Source organism: Pan troglodytes, chromosome 2, assembly GCF_028858775.2.
Source record: "Pan troglodytes isolate AG18354 chromosome 2, NHGRI_mPanTro3-v2.0_pri, whole genome shotgun sequence".
NCBI classification, from domain to species: domain Eukaryota; kingdom Metazoa; phylum Chordata; class Mammalia; order Primates; family Hominidae; genus Pan; species Pan troglodytes.
Window position 1 is genome coordinate 21,391,708 of NC_086015.1, and position 22,089 is coordinate 21,413,796.

The 22,089-nt window shown below is 34.9% G+C and overlaps 1 protein-coding gene across 50 annotated transcripts in view; it reads right to left on the reverse strand.

Annotated features, from left to right (window-relative positions):
* TBC1D5 (TBC1 domain family member 5) overlaps nt 1-22,089 on the reverse strand; it is a 584,007-nt gene that overhangs the window by 244,368 nt on the left and 317,550 nt on the right. For 44 of the 50 annotated variants that reach the window (XM_054680417.2, XM_001161410.8, XM_009444995.4 and 41 more), the window contains 4 exons: nt 5,044-5,152; nt 3,494-3,583; nt 3,316-3,390; nt 1,803-1,870 (listed from right to left, as the gene is read on the reverse strand). In XM_054680417.2, coding sequence (XP_054536392.1) covers nt 1,803-1,870; nt 3,316-3,390; nt 3,494-3,583; nt 5,044-5,152 — 342 coding nt within the window. Of the gene's footprint in view, nt 1-1,802; nt 1,871-3,315; nt 3,391-3,493; nt 3,584-5,043; nt 5,153-9,193; nt 9,331-22,089 lie in introns of those variants that run through there. The other 6 variants (XM_063806650.1, XM_063806652.1, XM_063806654.1 and 3 more) reach the window with 1 other exon arrangement.

The following is a 22,089-nucleotide window of genomic DNA, read 5'->3' on the forward strand; positions in this document are numbered from 1 at the left end:
ACATACATATGTATATGTATATGTATATATGTATCTGTGTATATATCTTGCATTTTTGTAAGAAAAAACAGAAAATATAGAAGTTTTCAAGAACTAACACTTTCTTACATAACAAAGCAGAAATGTTCGAACTAAGTAACTAAAATGATGAAAAAATTCCCAGTATCACTGCCTGTTTGGTGTGGCTATCAGAGGTTTATTTTCCCCCTTTCTTGTTTGCTATTTCTTTAAGTCAATCTGGCCCCCATGGCCTCTGACTCTGTGACTTGGCACCAGCGCTGTGGCCCCTTCATTTACATTTGATAACTGTAGAGAGATTAATTATAATCCTGCTCATTAGACAGATCAATCTGAAGTTGGCAAGTTTTTAAATATAACTACCTAGCATTTTTAAAAAGGGATGCCTTTACAGTTTAGTTAACAATATATACTGCACATTTTGTTTTTAAAAGGCCTGTTTACTACCACTGATTAACTATATACTTACTGAGGAAATTCCTTCTTTTGTTTTATTCAAATATTTACCGAGTACCAGGACTCCTGTGTGCTAATACAATGGTGCTCTACTTTCTGCACCTATATACTAGGGAGACCAAGCACTATCACCCATACCTCTGAGAGTAGCTTCCCTAACTGGGTTACTCCTGAGTTAACTGGATAACTCAAGCTAACCAAAATCATCCCAAACTTCCCACCCCATACCCTATTACCACTGCCAATTACCTGTGGTTTCATTTACTCTAAACCTGTGATTCCTCTGAATTATTTTCATTTTAAAGAAATTGTTAAATATGTACTACAAACTTAGTAGTAGTTCATGTCATCTCATTATTCAGTATTTATAACTTGCAAAGAAATGAGTATCAGAGAGCGAGAGGCCTTGACATTATAATAGATTTAGCAGGAATTGAACTAGGAGTGGAGCACAAAGGCAATGCTGCAGAAGTACTTGGAGGAAGCCACCAGAGATACTCACGATTCTGCACATACCTGGCTAATCCCAGATCCTAAGGATTACATTAAGTTTACTAACATTTACATAATGATTTATAGTTTAAAGTATAAACTTATCTAATTTACTATTCTGACAGATATTAATTAATCCTCAAATATCATAAGAGATGGTTACTATTACCCCCATTTAACACAAGAGGAAACTGAGAGGGAAAGATGTTGAAGTAATTTTCCCACAATTACAGCATCCGTTAGTTACGACTCTATGATCTTCTGACACAAATTCCATTTACTCCTCACCCTATGACTCAGTCGAATATATCAAAGTTATGGACATTATGCTAAGTAACAAATTACCCTTTTACATAGTAAATACTGAGTAGATTGAGAGAAGAAATTGTTTGCAAACCTGAATAGCTTCAAGAAGAAGAGAAGTGAGGATAAGAATAACAGTTGTAATTTAACAAGTTTTAACAAGTAACTTGGTTAGAAAGGGATTCAAAATGCATAAAGCAAGGGATAAATTTTTCTGGCAACAAGACTATACAATATAACCTTAAATATGACTTCAAATAATTGTTGGAACTTGATAAAACAAATTAAATATTATTGAAGATTATCAATATTATAAATGTAATTTACTTTTAAAAAGGGAACATAGAAATCTGTATCATTAGAGTAGAAAACAATCCTTATTATCACAATTTGTCAAAACAAGTTTGTTATAAACACAACTAGAATACTGCATTCAATTAAGTTGACTCTGCAGATTTTGTGTTTTGTTAAAATTAGAAAGAGATAACAACAATTTGAATTATTGAAAGTAACATGTAAATAGTTCTACATACGTTCTTTTGACATCTTGTTCAATCATTGATCGAAGTTCTTTATCTTGGAAGAATTTGTTCCAAAGACTCTGAAATAAGGAAAACAATCTATTATATAGTCTCACACCTTTGTTTTACTTTTAGTGATTTCAATTTAATAATGTAAATGGTTAAAATTTATTCTTCTCTGAGATCATTTCACATTGCAGATAGAAAACCTGAGACTGGGGTAATTTTTATTAAAATCTAATTTAATCTCAGAAACACATCTTTATTCTAACATCAATTTTTCCAGTTTGATATTATCATATAAAGTCAGCCCTCCTCATCTGCAGGTTCCACAACAAAAATCCAACCAACTGTGGATCAAAAATATTGGGAAAAAATTAAAAATAGCAATACAACAATAAAAAAATACAAATCAGAAAAACAGCACATTATAACAACTTTATTTAGCATTTACAATCTATTAGGTATTATAAGTAATCTAGAGATTATTTAAAGTATACGGGAGGATGTACACAGGTTATATGGAAATACTTATGCCATTTTATATAAGAAACTTGATCATCTGCAGATTGTAGTGCCCATGAGGGGCCTGGAACCAATCCCCTGTGAATAATGAGAAACTAGTGTATATTCTCAAAATTTTTATTATCTATATAAAGTGAACAATACTTTTCACTGCCATATGCTACTGCTACTACCCCTGTAACAACAGAAAGGTGCTTGGATTACAGCAGGATTCATGGGCCAACTGTCCGCAGCTTGAACCTGACCTGAATTCCCAATGCACTAAGAAAGATGGGTTAAGTTTTTCTACAGAACTTGGTTTTATAATCCAGTAGGTTTTTATGTACATTTTAAAATGTGAATTTAAGGGAAAGTTTTTAAAAATTACTTAATATTTTATGTTCTTATACCGAAGAGTCTATAAATACTTACGTATTGGGAAAGAGAAATGCTAACACTATGTATTAAATGGAAAAAATGTGCTTTTAGGTAAATAGGCAAAAATTAGAGCACTCATACTTTTAAAGTTACATAATATCTTTAAAGTAGTAATCCTTGTCTTCACTGGAATATGAATAGAAGTAGACCTGATTTTTAAAAAACTTCTTCATAGACTCACTACAAAGGGTTACTTCTTTCTTCCTGCGAGTTAGTCCTACTAAGTGAGCCCTTCTTTATTTTCACGACGAAGGGAGGCTTTCCTTAGCTACCCAATTCCCCACTGCAACCCTGATAAAAGTTCTATTCTCATCTTTATGCTCTTATATTTTACCCTTAGTTCTTACAGAATCCCGAGATTTCTTGGTACTGCCATTCCACAGAAATAGATCATAAATTTTCTACAACACAGTATATATATGTAATGTAAAATCATTTCTACCAGGTTTTAGGTGGTACTGTATGTGGAATAAAGAAAACAGTTAGCGTGAAATATATTGCTTTCATGGTGACTGGCAACCAGTCATATAAACATATTCTTAGCAGCAAAAGAGGTTAAGACATGAACAAAGACGAACTTTACCCCTTCATCCTGTGAAAGAGGATTATTGATCATCAAATCTTGTTGGCCAACAACCTTCCTCGGGTTGGTAATATGCTAGTAAAGAAAGAGAAAACACACACACAAGGATCAGAGGCTACTGGACTTTAAAGTGTACATAAGAAAACAATTACATTAATTAAATATACTATTTACTTACTATTTCTTTAATGTTGCTATACCATGCTCTTAATTCTTCAATTCTACTTATCCATTGACTTTTGTCTTGAGGAAGAACACAAAGAAATAGCTGTCAAGAAAAACAGAAGAAACTTTTGTAAAAATCTTAAGATATAAAATGTGAAACTATGCCAAACTGAACCACCTGAACATTGAAAGACATAATATTCATGATATTTCATATTTATATCATCATTTCAATTCCTACCAATTTCTGTTTGGAGATATTTAAGAAATATATAATCAGAAAATTCAAAAAGTGAACAAAGGCCAAAAAGCAAGATAACAAAAGCTACACCACAAAATAGAATCAAGCTCCCCTTCAGATTTACATTAAAAAGGAAGAAAAATTCATTGAGGTTCAAATATAATTCACATTTTACATTCTAGTCTTAATGGGAGTGGTAAGGGGGTTATTAGGGAGCACAAAGTCTGATTAGTAATTGCTACATTTAAGGTTTTGTTTTAAAACAAGCTGGTAAAAGTTAGTGAACAACAGTCTCACTGAGGGCATAGCCTGAAACATGAAAGCATTCCTTTTACAGAAAAAAAATGTAATTTAAAGCTGGCAGTCAGCTTATGAAAATAACAAACAATCTTAAAATGACAAATTTGATTTAATTTAGTTTAATACAATATTAAAATAAATTTGGATTTAGTTTTATTTTTAACAAATGAAAGATAGTAAAAGTTAAACAACAGGGAATGGGGGTGGGGCACAAACACTTGTATACAAATATTCTAGCAGCAGGTCTCCTGCCTTTAATGCCTGCATCTAAAAGAAGAAAAGTGTATTTTAATTATTAAATCTAAATTATTGAACCTAAAACTGTCTAATACACTATGTGTTTTTGTCTTTACTTGCACAGACTCAGTATGCTTAATTTATGCAGATAACCCTAAAAACTTATGATAGAATTCATTCTAGAAATGAGTCTAAACCTAAATAAATTCATGTTTAGAAAACAAAAACAAACAATATTTCAAAGCAATTAAAAAGACAACTATAGATTATTATTACTAGTTTTGGTAATCAGTGGTCCTTTTCCTCTAAAGGAGAGTCATCCAATTTCCTTCCACTTCTTGCCACCCCTCACTACTAAAAGAAATGTGAAAAATATTTTCCAGCTGCCATTTATGAAGAAAAAAGGGAAGATAACTAAATGATGGCTTGATATAATAGGAACCTAAAAGTTAACCCCCGACCACTGCCTTTTCTTGCAAATCTTCAAGAATTTCTGCAAGAGCCTCTGGGGAGTGTAAAAGTGTTGCTCTGAATTTGGCACCATCAAAACAGTTGAAAAGATAGTTTTTTTATATGACTCTTTTACCGTTATCACTTACTCAGGACTAAGGTAGTTCAAACTTACTAGTAAATGTCCTATGAAAGATAAACATAGATGGTCAAAATAATGGGAGTGAAGTCTCTTGGAAAATTCAGTGATCCCCTGCATGGCTAATCTTCCAGGGCATCAGGTAATGTGTTGATATATTGCAACCAGAAACTGTAAATAAATATTTTCTTCTTACCTTCCAGCAAATGCTGCGGAACCTGCTGCTTCTCAGCTGCCCATTAATCCCCTTCTGCCTTATTGTTGCCAAGTAATTGTTGTTTACAAATAGTTCTTCCCATTCTTTCCTATATGAAAGAAACCAAAGCATGAGAATCCTTTTGTTAAAATTCCTCTGCTTGGAGAGAAGTTCTACGGGAAATTAATTTTAAGTAAGTCTAAAAAATGCAACTTTTAAAACATATATATTTAGTTGTGTACTGTTTCTGAACGCATGGCTGTCTTTTTGGACACAGTTCTTCCGTAGATTTAATGAATATGTAGATAGCTATAATTACGCCAGCTACTGAAATTCATAATGTCTATGGAGGCTATTCCATTTCCTCTAAAATGCTGATAGTACAGTTCAGTGAGTAAACAAGAAAAAAATGAATAATATATGACTGTTTTAGCCAATGACAAAAACATACCTGCTCCAAAAATATGCAACAAAGAAGTGTAATGTTGATTATATTAGCTTCTCATGTGAAATACCTCTTTAAATGAACCGATTTCTCTTTAATGTCAGGCTGGACAGTAAAGTATAATAAAAGACTACTTTAACCGTTAGTGCTGCTTACTACTGAAATTGCAACTCCTTTCTACATGATCAGTTTTAAAATTTTAACAGGTGTGGGCAAATTTGAAAAAAACATCAAAAAATTAAAAAGCCTCACTGTAAAAACTGTTAAAGGCAAGCTTGAGTACCTTGCAGTACCTATGGCTGAGTAGATAAACAACTGAAATATGCCTCCCAGGCATGCAGACACCAGGGGCCTAACACCTGTGCCTCATTAATATACAAGTAAATCTGCTCTACTGGGAAACAATTGGAAATTAATTGTCCCAAACCATTTACTGAGTTTGAATAAAGGAATTAGACCTATATTCCCTGCATCTTGCACCAAACTAAACATTAAGAATCACTTGAGTAGAGGCTACTGAGATTAGCTTTATGAAATTTCTCCCAAATTCCATCATATCACAATAAAATTTACATATAACTTAACATTTATTATCAAAGCTGAAACCCTGACGGCAATATCTTAAGAGAGACTTCTGAAAAAGAAAGCCACTAAAACCCTCAAATCATTCTTCCGTTACACACACGTGCGGTTGTCACTGGCCAGACCCTACTCATTTTGAGAAAGGATAATCTTGCATACTATGCCTAGAGTAATGAACTGTACACAAAAATTTCAAAACTTGACCATGGGACAAAATGCATCTTCTCCAGAAAAGAAGTTCCAGAAGAGTGACCAAAGACAATGACACATTCCGTACTGCCACCAGCAGAACTTCCAGCTTTAACCCAGTAGCGTTGTGATCCTCAAACACAACAAGCCTTCTGCCAATAGTGGTTTCTGGCTAAGATTGCTAAATGAGACACACATTCCAGCCCATGCTGGAAGAAATGCATTTCTATCACCACTCCACAAAAATTTCTTATTCTCATCACTCTATTAGTTTAAAAAATTTGGCTTTACTTTAATTTGTACTATTAGTGAACTAAAAATTGTTCATGCTTTTGGGTCATTTTACTGCTTCCTTTGTAAAACCTGCTTTTTGCCCTTTGCCCGTTTTAAGCAGTACAGGATAGTGGTTAAGAGAATGGACATGAGAGGCACATGCTTGGGATCAGAAAGACAGCTGTGCAGTAAGGAAAGCTACACAGCTCACTAGTTACTTACTAGATGTGCAAGCATGGGCAAATTTCTTAACCTCTCTGTGCCTCAGTTTCCTCATCTGTAAAATGGAGTAATAACAGAATCTACTTAAAGGAATTATTATGAGAATTTCAAAAATACATGAAAAGCCCTCAGAAGACTAGCCAACACACACACACACACACACACACACACACACACACACACACACACTTTTTAAAAAAGAGACAAGGTCTCACTTGGTCATCAGGATGGAGTACAGTGATGCAACCACAGCTCACTTTAGCCTTGAACTCCTTGGGCTCAATCAGTCCTCCCACCTCAGCCTCCACTGTAGCTGAGGCTACTCAGGAGGGACCACAGGCACACACCATCACACCTGGCTAATTTTGTAACTTTTTGTAGAGACTGGGTATTCCTATGTTGCCCAGATTGGTCTACAAAGGGCCTCAGGTGATTCTCCCTCCTCAGCCTCCCAAAGTGCTGGAATTACAGGTATGAGACAGTGTGCCCAAGTCCTATACTTTTAAAAATTAATATTTTTGTTAATAATACTGCTTTTTAGTGTGCCTTATTATTGATTAAAGAGAAAAGTTTTTCATACATTAAAGACATCACGCCTTCATCAGCCAATTTTTTAACCCAATTGTCTTAATTTTCAATACATTGAAGCTTTTTAAATTTGTGTATAATTAAGATCTAATATTATTTTCTCTTATTGATCCTTCCATTGTTTTCTCTTGCTTAAGTAATTCTTAGCCACTCCAACATCAAACAAATATTCACTGAAATATTGTGGGGCTTTTTTCCCCATTTTAATCCATTTTTATTACCTAAAATATTCTAAATATGTCCTATTTCCATGTAGTTACACATATATACTGATATCTCATAATGTTCAAATTTATTGTCTAGTTTTTAGCAATATTCAAAGATGAGATTAGCAATCAGTACATTACAGGAGTAGAGGCATACCTCATTTTATGTCACTTCATTTTACTGCACTTCACAGGTACTGCATTTTAATAAATTGAAGGTTTGTGGCAACCTTGCATTGAGCAAGTCTATCAGCATGTGCTCACTTCATGTCTCTTGTGACATATTTTGATAATCTTCACAATATTTCCAACTCTTTCATTATATCTGTTATGGGGATATGTGATCAGTGATCTTTGATGTTACTATTGTAACTGTTATGAAGCAAAATGAACCACAACCATATAAGACAGAGAACTTACTGATAAATGTTGTATGTGTTCTGGCCATACCACTAAACAGTCCCTTGTCTCTCTCCCTCTCCTTGGACCTCCCTAATAAATAATGCTACAATGGCCTCGTACTGTTCGAGTGAAAAGAAGAGTCATAGGTCTCTTAATTTAAATCAAAACCTACAAATGATTAAGCTTAGTGAGGAAGGTACATCTAAAGCCAAGTTAGACCAAAAGCTTGGTCTCTTGCGCTAAACAGGTAGCCCAGTGGTGAATGCAGAAAAAAAAAAGTTCTTGAAGGGACTCAAAAGTGCTACTCCAGTGAACTCATGAATGATGAGAAAGCAAAACAGTCTTACCGCTGATACAGAGAAAGTTTGAATGGTCTGGATAGAAAATCAAACCAGCCACAACATTCCCTTAAGCCAAAACCTAATCCGGAGCAAAGCCCTAACTCTCTTCAATTCTGTGAAAGCTGAGAAAGGTGAGGAAGCTGCCAAAGAAAAGTTGGAAGGTAGCAGAGGTTGGTTCACGAAGTTTAAGAAAAGAAGCCATCTCCATAACATAAAATTGCAAAGTGAAGCAGAAAGTGCTGATTGAGAAGCTGCAGTAAGTTACACAGAAGATCAAGCCAAGATAACTGCTGAAGGTAGCTACAATAAACAATAGATATTCAATGTAGACATAACAACCTTCTATTGAAGGAGGATGCCATCTAGGACTTTCATAGCTAGGGACGAGAAGGCAAGGCCTGGTTTCAGAGCTTCAAAGGACAGGCTGTTCTCTTGTTACAGGATAATGCAGCTGGTGACTAAACTGAAGCCAATCTTTAACCATTCTGAAAGTCCTAGAGACCTTAAGACTTATGCCAAATCTACTCTCCTTGTGCCCTATAAATGGAATAACAAAGCCTGGATGATAGCATACCTGTTTGCAACATGGTTTACAGAATATTTTAAGCCCATTTTTGGAAACTATTGCTCAGGAAAAAAAAGATTCCTTTCAAAATATTATTGTTCACTGACAATACACCTCATCACCCAAGAGCTCTGATGGATATGTACAAAGAGATTAATGTTGTGTCCATGTCTGCTAACACAACATCCATTCTGCGGCCCATGAAGTGGGGAGTCATTTCTAATTTCAAGTTTTATTATTTAAGAAATACATTTCATAGGCTACAGCTGCCATATGATAGTGATTTCTCTGACAGATCTGGGCAAAGTAAATTCAAAATCTTCTGGTAAGGATTCACCATTCTAGATGTCGTTAAGAACATTAGAGATTCATGGTGGAAAGTCAGAATAGCAACATGAACAAGAGTTTTTAAAAGGTGATTCCAATCCTCATGGATGACTTGGAGGGGTTTCAAGACTTCAGTGGAAGAAGTAACTAGATGGGGAAAAATAACAAGAAAACTAGAATTAGAAGTGGAACCTGAAGATGTGACTTAACTGCTATAATCTCATAATAAAACTTAAATTAGAAGTTGCTTCTTATGAATCAACAAAGAAAGTAGTTTCTTGAGATGGAATCTACTGCTGGTGAAGGTGCTGTGAATATTGTTAAAATGATATCAAAGAATTTAGAATATTTAATAAACTAAGTGAGAAAGCAGCTGCAGGGTTTGAGAAGACTGAGTCCAATTTTGAAACAAGTTCTACTCTGGGTAAGATGCTGCCAAACAGAATCTCATGCTACAGAGAAATCTTTATTGAAAAGAAGAGTCAATCTATGTGGCATACTTCACTGTTGTGTTTTTTTAAGGAATTGCCACAGTTACCCCCAACCTTCAGCAACCACCACCCTAACTAGTGGGAAGCCACAACAAGGCAAGACCCTCTACCAGCAAAAAGATTAAGAACTGCTGAAGGCTCAGATGATCCTTGGCATTTTCTTTTTTGCAATAAGGTATTTTTAATTAAGGTTTATATATTTTTTAGATATATGCTATTGCATACTTAATAGATGACAGTGTAGTGTAATCATAACTTTTACATGTACTAGAAAACAAAAAATATCACGTGACTCACTTTATTCCAATAGTTGCTTTACTGCAGTTGTTTGGAACTGAATCCGCAATATCTGTAGGGTATGTACACACATCTCAAAAACCATAAATATATTTAAATAGCTTGTAGTCTGTGAACAACAAGCACAGATCTCAAATGTGCAATGTTTTGAACCCAAAAGGAATCACAATTTGTGAGACACCATGCAGTTCTGTGGACTGAAAACACAAAGTATTCCAGATAAGAGAGGGAAGTATGAAGCAATGACTCCTCCAGTCTTTTCCAAAATCAGCTCCTATTCACAAGTACTAAGAAATTGTAAAAGTACAGGCACAGCTGGTGGCTAGATTCATTGCCATCTTGTCAAGTTAAGCAGGCTTTTAAGGTCAAGTTACATACTACTTATGTAATGAAGGATAATTATTTGTTAGCTTAAATAAGACCCTGTACCTTGATTACGGTGTTGGTACAGGGAAAAGAAGACTGAGGCATGTGAATTGGAAACATTATCTCTGAAATTTACAATCATTTAAATTTATTCATGGGTACTTACAGTTCTAATTAAGGCATAACATCTCAAACTGATGAACGGCTCTAACAACAGAGGAGCATAAAGGCCACAAAATAATATATTAATTGTCTTTCGTTTCTATTGAATAGTGTTTCATCAATAAACTGTAACACAGAGTAAATATAAACATTTATTAAGTGCCTACTATGTGCTTAGCACTCACAGGCATATTTTTAAAAATATACAAAGTTAAAGAGTGGACAGATGGATGTGTAAACCAATAATAAAATGATTACTGCAAAGCACTCTGGTAGTACAGAGGGGAAAGAAATGGTTTGATACTTCAAAATTAAAACTTAGGATATAAAATAACAGTAGCACCATAGCCACTGAAATACTACTGCAAAGAATTGAGTAGAAATGATTACTGCAAAGCCCTCTGGTAGTACAGAGGGGAAAGAAATGGTTTGATACTTCAAAATTAAAACTTAGGATATAAAATAACAGTAGCACCATAGTCACTGAAATACTACTGCAAAGAATTGAGAATCAAACATTAAACAGATTCCAGAGGGTAAACTGCTGAAAGGTTTAGCCCTTCTAGGGGAGAGGGATCAAAATGAAGGTTTTTTTACAATCACAAATACGAATGGTAGGCTTGCTCCTGAAGTTGAAGGAAGACATGATTAACAATAGAAAATATTGAGGTGTCAGTGGTGAAATATTTCAGTTTAATTAAAAAAAAAGTAGTTGCTAAACTTATTCTTACATAAAAAATATATACTTACAATGTGCCTGAAAAGCAAAAATCTGACAATAATGCCATCGAAATGCTTTTAAAAGACCCACTTATGATATAATATTTTAGGTAAATCACTTAGGGTATATATTTTTAACCCCTCTTTATGAATGAGGAAAGTAAGGTTCAGAAAAATTGAATAACTTGTCAAGAGAATAAAGAAATGAGAAATAGGAAAGACATCTTTCTGGAATAACATGGAAGTAACCACTAAAGGGAAACATGATTCTCCAGACACCAAGAGCAAAAATGACCTCTGGCAACAAGGCAAGATAGAAATATACCCTTGTTTTCTTCCTCAGATTTTTAGTTTTTGAATATCAAGTCCATGGACATGCAGATAACTTTTTACTAGTTGGACTGAGAAGATAAGTTAACAACAGTCCCTGTGAGTAGTTAAGAACCTGGGTGTTTAGGTGTGCAAAACCTTAAATGGAATGGATTAGCCACCTGGACCTTGAAGATTTCCTTAACAAAGCATTAGTGCCACCTAGTGGCAATTACTCTAACTTGCAGATACTTGGTCCCTGAAAACAATCAGCATCTAAGCAGGGAAAGGTGAAGATGAGTCGGTTTCATTTCTCAGGCCAATGTTAATAGATCAGTACTGGCTGCCTTGGAAGCATCATGCTGAGAAGGACTCTGAGCTTACTGGTGTGCTCCTCAGGAAACAACACTGTAACTTATTAAATATGTAGGCCATGATTGATGCAATTATTTCTCAAAAAATAAAGTCAACTTCTGCAGCAGGAATTGATACCTTCCCTCTAAGACCTATTTGGGTAGTTAAGCTTCCTGCAATGGCTATTTTGACATGGAAAGCAATCAGAATATGCAGTGGATAAATACAGCTGATGATTATAATGAGATTATCTATTTGTAATTATATATTTTAACATATAATTAAATAGTAGTTTCCCAAGATATGCTCATAACATTGGTGTGAAACTAGTATCTTCTAAATTTGTTAATATCTTCTAAATTTAATAGTTGAAATACCTTTATAACCTACATGATGACTAATAAATTACTAAATTATGTGCTAATTTATGACTAGAAGGCTTCTGAATCATTGTCCCAAATGGTGATACACTATGGAAAACACTAATTTTACACTGTATAGGTTTATATAATGGTTTCTATCCCATTTTTAAGCTTAACATGGAAAGGAAACAATGTGTTTGTGGGCTAACTTAAGAAATCCAAATGACTACAATAATAGCAAAGAGTTCAGGGCCTACATACAGTTTAAGACTGAAGATCTCTAATCGTTGGTTAAGAGGAGCTACTTAGGCTTCTACTGACAATGAAATTGCTGAGTGGTTAAGAGAAGGGATTCTCACCTTGGGGAAAGCCAAAAGTCACAGACAGTGGAAGAAAAAAGAGATAAGGTAGAAAGTTGCTTTTAGCTCTCTGGGAGGTATAGTGATAGGGAAGTACAGCAGACAGAGCTCTCAGAGATGACCATGGAGTTTACAAGGTCAGCCAGTCAACCAGATCATTTCATTGCAATTCTAAGTAGTAAGATAATAGAACAAAGCGGCTACAGCAGGATGAAGCAGGATTTAAGCAGGATTAGATCAGGGTTAGATGGGTAGAATATCTGAAGCTGAGGTAGTAAAAGGTAAGAAAGCTGAACTTGATTCAAAAAGATTTATACAATTTCATAATCCTAAAGTGCATGCCAATATTTTTAAAAACTGCCATATTTAGTATGATCCATCTATTTTATCAAAATGGAGCCAGTAAATTTTTGAATCTGTTTCTAATCTATATCAAAATACATTAGTGAAAGATTTCAATCAATGCCAAGCACTGTACCATAATTCCAGTATTACATTTAAGAGTATATACTTTTAGGCCATTTTAAAGGTATGATTTTGAAAATACTATTCAAATAGAACAAGTAACATCTAACTTAAAATCAATGGAAATATGAAAAGTGTAAATTAGGTATGTCAGCATAAGACTGTAAAGTGTGGCACCAGATATGGGTAAGCTACAACATTAGGACTGCAGGTGCCAAGATCAACCAGATAAACACTGATGTTATCTATAATTACCTCATTTTTAGCTTAAATCACAGGTAATGAGGGAACTCACGAGTCTCTAAAAGGCAATTACAAACTGTACTGGCTTTTTTGCTTCCCGTACCACGAATTTTCTAAAACTTACTTTTATTTAAAGCTTTTTTCTCCTCCATAATGAAACATCAGGGCATATCTCTTATACATAAATATATATAAAAAAACAGAATGCAAAATTACACACAAGCTTAAAATGTATTTCTTCATATGTCTAGGTGAAACATGTTATCATATGATAAGGCTCCACTGAAATACAGGTAAAGAATAGTTCATTGCCTAGAGGTTTGTTAAAATTACGGTCATGTTTTGATTCAGGTTTGAATTGAACTTTAAATTGAGAAACCTTGAGCCTTCACCTTAGTTTTCACAGGAACACAAAGAACTGAGTTAAAACAGTTAGGGACTGTCAAATATAATACTCTCCTTTTTCTTATTTTATTTATTTATATGTTTTTTGAGACAGAGTCTCACTCTATCGCCCTGGCTGGAGTGCAGTGGCGCTCTCTCTGCTCACTGCAAGCTCCGCCTCTGGGGTTCAAACCATTCTCCTGCCTCAGTCTCCCAGGTAGCTGGGACTACAGGCACCCACCACCACGCCCAGCTAAATTTTTTGTACTTTTTTAGTAGAGACAGGGTTTCACTGTGTTAGCCAGGATGGTCTCGATCTCCTGACCTCATGATCTGCCTGCCTCAGCCTCCCAAAGGGCTGGAATACTCTCTTCTTTAAAGCAAAAAAACAAAACAAAAACAAACAAACAAAAAAACACAGGCATTATTTTCTTAAAAATACAGTGTGTAAGAGCTTCCAAATCCAGGGTCATATTAAAGTAGGCAAACTCAATAATCATACTTTAAAAAAGGAAACCAAGAAAAGCAGTATCACAAACTTTTTGATTTTATAACAAGCTTTTCACTTTTAATTGTATTAATAATTTAAATATATGATAAAGATAATTAGATTAATAATCAAAGGACTGACATTTAGAAATGAAGTGAGAAAAGGATCCTATACCAGCAATCTCTGTGAAGTTGTCTGGAGTAAGTATATTTTATATTCCATGGTTTACTCATGCTTCCTCTATAATTAATAGGGAAAAAATCCTCTCCCTGCAGACCTTTCCTACCTTCTTCCCACCCTCACCTCACCTCATTTACTTTGATATTTGCAATAACTGGCAAGGGCTTGATATCTAACACTCTATAACATGATAAAGAATTTGCCTCACAGTCTGCAAATATAAGCCAATACTGTAAAGGAAAGGCTGGTAGAATAGAGAATAAATTACTTTCCAGTTATTTATAAATAGGCATTTATTTAGCAAAACCTGATGTCCTAATTAAAAGTCAATCCTATGACTTAAAGCATGTTTTCCAATAGTGTGTTGACTAACAGGGTATTACCAAACAGAAATACATGTGTGCTTAAATACTTTCTCTAAGAAATATTAAAATCAATTCTATTTTAACTGAATCCATCGTTCACTTTACAACCTCTAGATGAGCACTAAGCAAGTAAACTTTCCGAGATGACAGAAATGTTCTACATCTGACTCCCCAATATGGTAAGCACTGACCATACATAGTTACTAAGCAGTTAAAACATGGCTAGTTGCAGCTGAAGAACTACGTATTGTATTTTATTTTAATTAATTGAAATCCAAATTTAAATAGCTTCATATTGCCAGTAGTTCCCATATTGGACAGGGAAGCTTAAAATGTTAAGGATGGCAACAATTCACTCATAATACACATTCAATTTTTAAAGTAACAACTATAAAGTTTCAAGGGCTATAAATAAACAAGTGATGCATACTCATATATAACTGGGGAAAGAAAACAAACATTAAAAGTTAAATAATACATGTGGTTAAATAAGTCAACTTAATTCCATAAGAGAGGTAACGTGGCATATAATTATTCTAAATAAATGGTGCTACCAATAAGACTATTAGATATGGATATAATCTTTTCTTTTTCTTTCCCGTGTCTATCTCATTTACTCTCCCTGTGGTTTCTGTTTCTATCACTCCCTTCCCCGGCCTCCACCCACATGCCTTTTTTCACACACATACCTGAAAGTTAGAAAGGCAAATCTTTAGTGATGACAGTGTCATTTCTATTGGTTACCCCAAAATGGTCAATGCTGGAAAGAACTAGACCCAAGATTTGGATCACGAACCTAATATAATCATATTCAGTAACAGGCTGGCTAAACAAACCTGGAAGGGACAATTTAAAATGAAGATAAATGGGCCATGGGATAAACTTTTGTTTAAAGTCAATTAAGTATTTTAAGTACTGCTTCCCTGTGGTAAGGTGGGGGGAAGGGTAAGAAGACAATAGTAGTTATTTTGCAGATTGTAAGTTTATTACAGTGAACTGAACAAAATACACGAGAAGTTTGTGTCTAGATCTATGAAAGTTGAGCTATGCTGTTCAAGAGACCTTTAAGATTTTTTTTTGACATTTATTTTTTATTTATTTTTAATTATTATTATACTTTAAGTTTTAGGGTACATGTGCACAATGTGCAGGTTAGTTACATATGTATACATGTGCTATGCTGGTGTGCTGCACCCATTAACTCGTCATTTAGCATTAGGTATATCTCCTAATGCTATCCCTCCCCCCTCCCCCCACCCCACAACAGTCCCCAGAGTGTGATGATCCCCTTCCTGTGTCCATGTGTTCTCATTGTTCAATTCCCACCCTTGAGTGAGAATATGCGGTGTTCGGCTTTTTGTTCTTGCAATAGTTTACCGAGAATGATGATTGCCAATTTCATCCATGTCCCTACAAAGGACATGAACTCATCATTTTTTATGGCTGCATAGTATTCCATGGTGTATATGTGCCACATTTTCTTAACCCAGTCTATCACTGTTGGACACTTGGGTTGGTTCCAAGTCTTTGCCATTGTGAATAGTGCCGCAATAAACATACGTGTGCATGTGTCTTTATAGCAGCATGATTTATAGTCCCTTGGGTATATATACCCAGTAATGGGATGGCTGGCTCAAATGGTATTTCTAGTTCTAGATCCCTGAGGAATCGCCACACTGACTTCCACAATGGTTGAACTAGTTTACAGTCCCACCAACAGTGTAAAAGTGTTCCTATTTCTCCACATCCTCTCCAGCACCTGTTGTTTGAGAACTTTAAGATTTAGAAGTATTTTTTTAAAAATTGGAATGAGGTTTAAGATACAGTGTTCGACTACCCTGTTTTGGTTCTAATGGGTTGAGACACTTGGGCACGTCATCTGCATTAGTTTCCTAATCTGAAAAGGTAGCCTGGAAGAGTCTTTGAAACGCCTTGAGATTATGTCAACCAAACTACTTCTATGTCTCTCTCAGAACATAACATCTATAATCATGGAATGAAAATTGTATCTGTATGTTCAGATACAAGGACATCGTTTACATTTCAAATATTCTGTCATTTGCAGGTTATTTTTTATTCCATAGCAGCTTTATTGATTTTCTTCATATTTCTAGGTACATAATACTCATTCTCAATTGTATCATTATCAACTATTTCATAATTAATTTTGTGTGATTTAAAGATTTTTGACCCTCAGTTAAAATTTTTGATCATCGATTCAAATATATCAAACATCGCTGGGTGCAGTGGCTCATGCCCGTAATCCCAACACTTTGGGAGGCTGAGGTGGGTGGATCACCTGAGGTCAGGAGTTCAAGACCAGCCTGGCCAACATGGTGAAACCCCCACTCTACTAAAAATACAAAAATTAGATGAGCACAGTGGTGCACACCTGTAATCCCAGCTACACAGGAAGATGAGGCATGAGAATCACTTGAACCCAGGAAGTGAAGGTTGCAGTGGGCTGAGATGGCCCTCTAGCCTAAGCAACAGAGTAAGACCCCATCTAAAAAAAAAAAAAAAAAAAAAAAAAAACTATGATATACTGAATTTTTAAACTTTAGTACTATCAAATAGCAAGTACTATAAAATAGCAGTTCATGTAAAGTAACACTGTCACCACAATGAAATAGATACATATGTAAATACTGATGTTGTACGGGTCACATTAGCTGTCTTCATAGGTAAGGGCATAATTTTGTCACTGATGACTAAGTTCAAATGGGAAAGTTGTCAAAATCAAAATGAAGTCACTTGTGTCAAACCCTAACAAAAGTACAGTTGGCCCTCCATACATGAGATTCCGCATTCATGGTTTATACCAACCACGGACTGAGACTACAGTATTCTAAGGATGCCAAACTCATGGATACAGAGGGGCTGATTTTTCCTATCCTTTCCAATTCCCTAGAGCTGACTGCTGGACTTTGGTATCCATGGGGGTCCTGAAATCCATCCCCAAGAATACTGACAGATAACCATAAATAAAGACAGGTTTAGAAAGAAGAGCCCTCATGCACATATGCTGAAGAAATATTACAAAGACTCTCTGAAGGGCTCTTATACACATACGTCTGTAACAAAAACTTTTGCCAATAACTTTCTAAACTGCAGTTTGCTACATAAGTACAAGGATAGCTAGCTGATGTACAAGAACACTTGCCAAACTGTCTCCATTAATGAACTGGTGTTAGGTCCTGCAATAAGGCCCTGTAACCAAAGTTCTCTGTTACAAAATAAATTGTGTGTACTTTCCTCTCTTGTCTTTAAAAGCTTCCCCTCCCCTCAACCTCTTTGGATATGCCTATGGTTCCCAAGGCCTGCATACCCCAGATGTGCAAATCCCCTAATAAACTCAATATCTTTGGAGAATCTCTGTGTTTTTGACAAACTGAAACTTACCCATTCTAATATACTGCAAAAGAAATCTAAAAGAATGCATTGCTGAACAGTGGAAAATGAAGACCATCTTTGTACATGTTGCTCGCCTCCCTGAAACTCCCGCCCCAGCTAGAACACCTAGCAAACAGATTTTCCTCCTAACACCCACCATCCCAACCATTTGGTCTTCCCCTCGTTCTGTTTTTTGTTTTGTTTTTATTTTTGTCTTGAGGCAGGGTCTTGCTCTGTCACGAAGGCTGGAGTGCAGTGGTATGATCACAGCTCACTGCAGCCTCAACCTCCCAGGCTCAAGTGATTGTCCCACCTGAGCCTCCTGAATAGGTGGGACTAGAGGCATGCGCCACCATGCCTTACTAATTTTTTTAAAATATCTATTTATTTATTTATTTGTCTGTTTGTAGAGAAGAGGTCTTGCTTTTTGCCCAGGCTGGTCTTCAACTCCTCAACTCAAGTGATCCTCCCGCCTCAGCCTGTTGGGATTACTGGTGCAAGTCCCTGCACCTGGCCTTCTCCTAGTTCTTGATAAATGCCTCCATTATAATACCAGTCATCCTCTATGTTAGTTGCTTCCATGTTTTTCTCCCTGCTAGATCATGAGTGCCCCAAGGGCAGGGTCTGTGTTTAACTCCTCTTTGGGTCTTGAAGGTTTAGCACACTGGTTTGTCTATAATGGAAGTATAACAAAGATATACATAATGATGGAAGATAAGTTAGCTCCCTTGAACAAAAAAAAAATAAAGATATAGACAAACGTCGAAAAAGCACTTGTGAAAAAGCTCTGGATTAAAAATAAAATGGGGAAATATTATTAACCACTACAACTTTGTGCCAAAAGACAACACAATCTGATATAAAAAAATAGACAAATGTTAAATATTGACTCCTACTTAAATATCCTGTAGAAATTTCTCCCTTAAATCATTTGAGTCAAATTGTCTATGAAATAGACAATCAGAAATTAAGTATTATATAGAGCTACTATATAATACTTAATTATTGGGACTATAAAGCAGACCAATGCGTAAATAAATAAGCAAGATATTGGTCAATTTTTTAAAAAAAATTAACTCTCCACTTATGAACCTTAATTCTATGCATTATTTTCTCAAATTTTTAAGTCTATTTTTGAACCCTAATTCTATGCATTATTTTCTCATACTTCAGTATTATTGAGCAAATATTTAATTGACTTTGTATATTTCACCACTATATCCTAACTATATATTACAAACAGTGATCCATAGGACTGACAGCAAGGCATTTCAACTGGGAATGCCAGCAAGAAACAGAAGTGTGTCCAGGGGAAAGGACTCTCAGTGTTGATTGACTCAGAGCAGCTTATCCTCACATTTCAAATGTATGCCTGTCTTTTCAAAGATAAACATTTACACAGCCTTGGATGATCAGGCTTTCAGCTGACTATGTAAATAAACAAACATGAAAAAAAATTTCCCCTAAAGCCTGGCAACAGATAACAAAAAGGGCTTGAAGGGGTTTCTAAAGGAAAATAACTCAAACTGTAACACGTATGCTCAAGCCAGTGTGGGTTGATAATTAGGGCTGTAAATGCAAACAAATCAGTTGACTTTAGAGGGTAACATTTTTTCAAAGCCTTAAGTAATCAATAAATTAGTTCAGAGAGATTGTATATTATAAAGAAGCACAGATACTATCATAAAAATAATAAGTTACTTCGAGAAGATGTATTCATCATTCAAATCTGATTTTTCTTTACTCAAAAGAGCCTCCACTATGGAGATAAGAACAAAAGGTAATATTAAGACTCTGATTTCTAAAAAACGAAAAGGCTATACATTTTGTGCTCTCTGAAGTGATCATTTAACTGTAAAGGTCGTGATGCTTCTTGAACAAATATAAGAACAAACAAGATGCAAGAAAATTTGATGAGATTAAATATAAGAAGCGATTATATAAAAGTTCCTCTTATATAATCTATAGGTAACCATAGATACATCTGATTCTTTACTCATTTATTGCCACTTTAGAACTAGAAAAAAAATTTTTTAACTTTCCTGAGGCAAGGGCCAACTTTGTCAGGTAGCAGAGTTAATTACAACTTAAACGAAATTTTAGAAAAGAGAGAGGGAAAGAAAAGGTGAAAAAACTTAACAGTAGTTACCTACTATGTTTTCATGACAAGGGCCAAGTACTTTACACATTTTACAGTTATGCTCTCTACAACTCAATGATACAGATGTTAACATTTCATTTTTATAGATGAGGTAATTAAGAATCAGAGAGGTTAATTACTTTGCCTAAGGTTACAGTGGTAGAGCTAAGATCTAGACTTTAGTTTGTCTTATTTCTGTGCATCTTAACATTATATAGATCCTCAACAACATACAGGCAATATAACAAAATCAGAAAAGCAAGGCTCATGGAATCAGGAAAGGAGCACTAATTCTAGGCCTTCCTTCCTCCTCTTCTACTTATTAAGCTATGAAACCCTGGAAAAATAATTAAAATGGCAAGGCCTTAGAAACTTAAGAGGACTGAGTGGTGGGGAAGAGGGATGGTAGATTCAGGTTGGTCTCTATCATCTTTCATATAACTTCTAGCAAATAAATTGATTGAGCCAATATTCTGTTTTTGTTTTTTGGTTTTTGGGATTTTTTTGTTTGTTGTTGTTGTTGTTTCGAGAGAGTTTTTTTAATCACCCAGGCAGCAGCACAGTGGTGCGATCTTGGCTCACTGCAACCTCCGCCTCCCAGGTTCAAGTGATTCTTGTGCCTCAGACTCCCGAGTAGCTGGGATTACAGGCGTGCACCACCACACTGGCTAATTTTGTTTTTTGTTTTTTGTTTTTTTTTGTATTTTCAGGAGAGACGGGGTTTTGCCATGTTGGCCAGGCTGGTCTTGAACAACTGACCTCAAGTGATCCACCCACCTCAGCCTCCAAAAGCGCTGAGATTACTGGGGTAAGCCACTGAGCCTGCTCTCATCCAATGAGCCAATATTCTTAAAAATAACATGATTAACAAAATTATATCACTTTTAAGAGTGTGACTAGAACCCAGATTTCTGAATTTTAAATCTTGCTGCCAAAGTAGGTTTTTGCCCTATTATCTCCTTTCTAATATACTAAATCACTGTTTCATTGTTATTTCTATGAGATATATAATTCTCTTACATACAAATGTAAAAGGTACTATACTAAAAATAAATGTAAATGATGAAAAGATATTTCCCGCATCCTCCAAAATTATTGATTATATGCAAATAAGATACATACGAATCGTTGTGCTAAAACTTGAAGACTAATTTTTCAAATTTATTGATTATTGATTATATGCAAATAAGATACATACAAAATTATTGATTATATGCAAATAAGATACATACAAATCTTTGTGCCAAAGCTTGAAGCCTAATTTTTCAAATTTACTCAATGATTCAAGAAAATTCAAATTAATGTACTTTTTCTTAGGCAGGAAAAGACAACTTTTAGATTTAAAAGGCTATACCAACTTTAATTTTTTAAAAACTTTTTACCAACTTCAACAGCCTTTGACTTGGTGAGCTATATATAGCACATACTATATTGAGAAAGGGAGGCTGCTTTGGAAGCTCTGATAAATATCAAGACATTAGAACGCCATTGCTTTAAAGCCAAGTGCCTTTTTTTTGTCTCTCCTTAAAAGGAAAAAAACAAACAACAAAACTACATACATATATAAAGTTCCCTTTATTTCTTCAATAAAAGCTCTTTTCAAATATGAAATACAGTATTTTGTTAGAGAAAAAAATAAGCCAAAAGTATGAATGTTTTATTTAAAAAAATACATAAGTTTATAAGTATTCCAGTCTATAAATTTTTTAAGTCTCAAGTCACTCCACTAGCCCAGGTGTAGGATTTATTAACTAAAAACATACACAGAAGTATCTGTGTATCTTTTTAGCATTCAAGTAACTTTTGTTTTTTAATTCAACACCAAA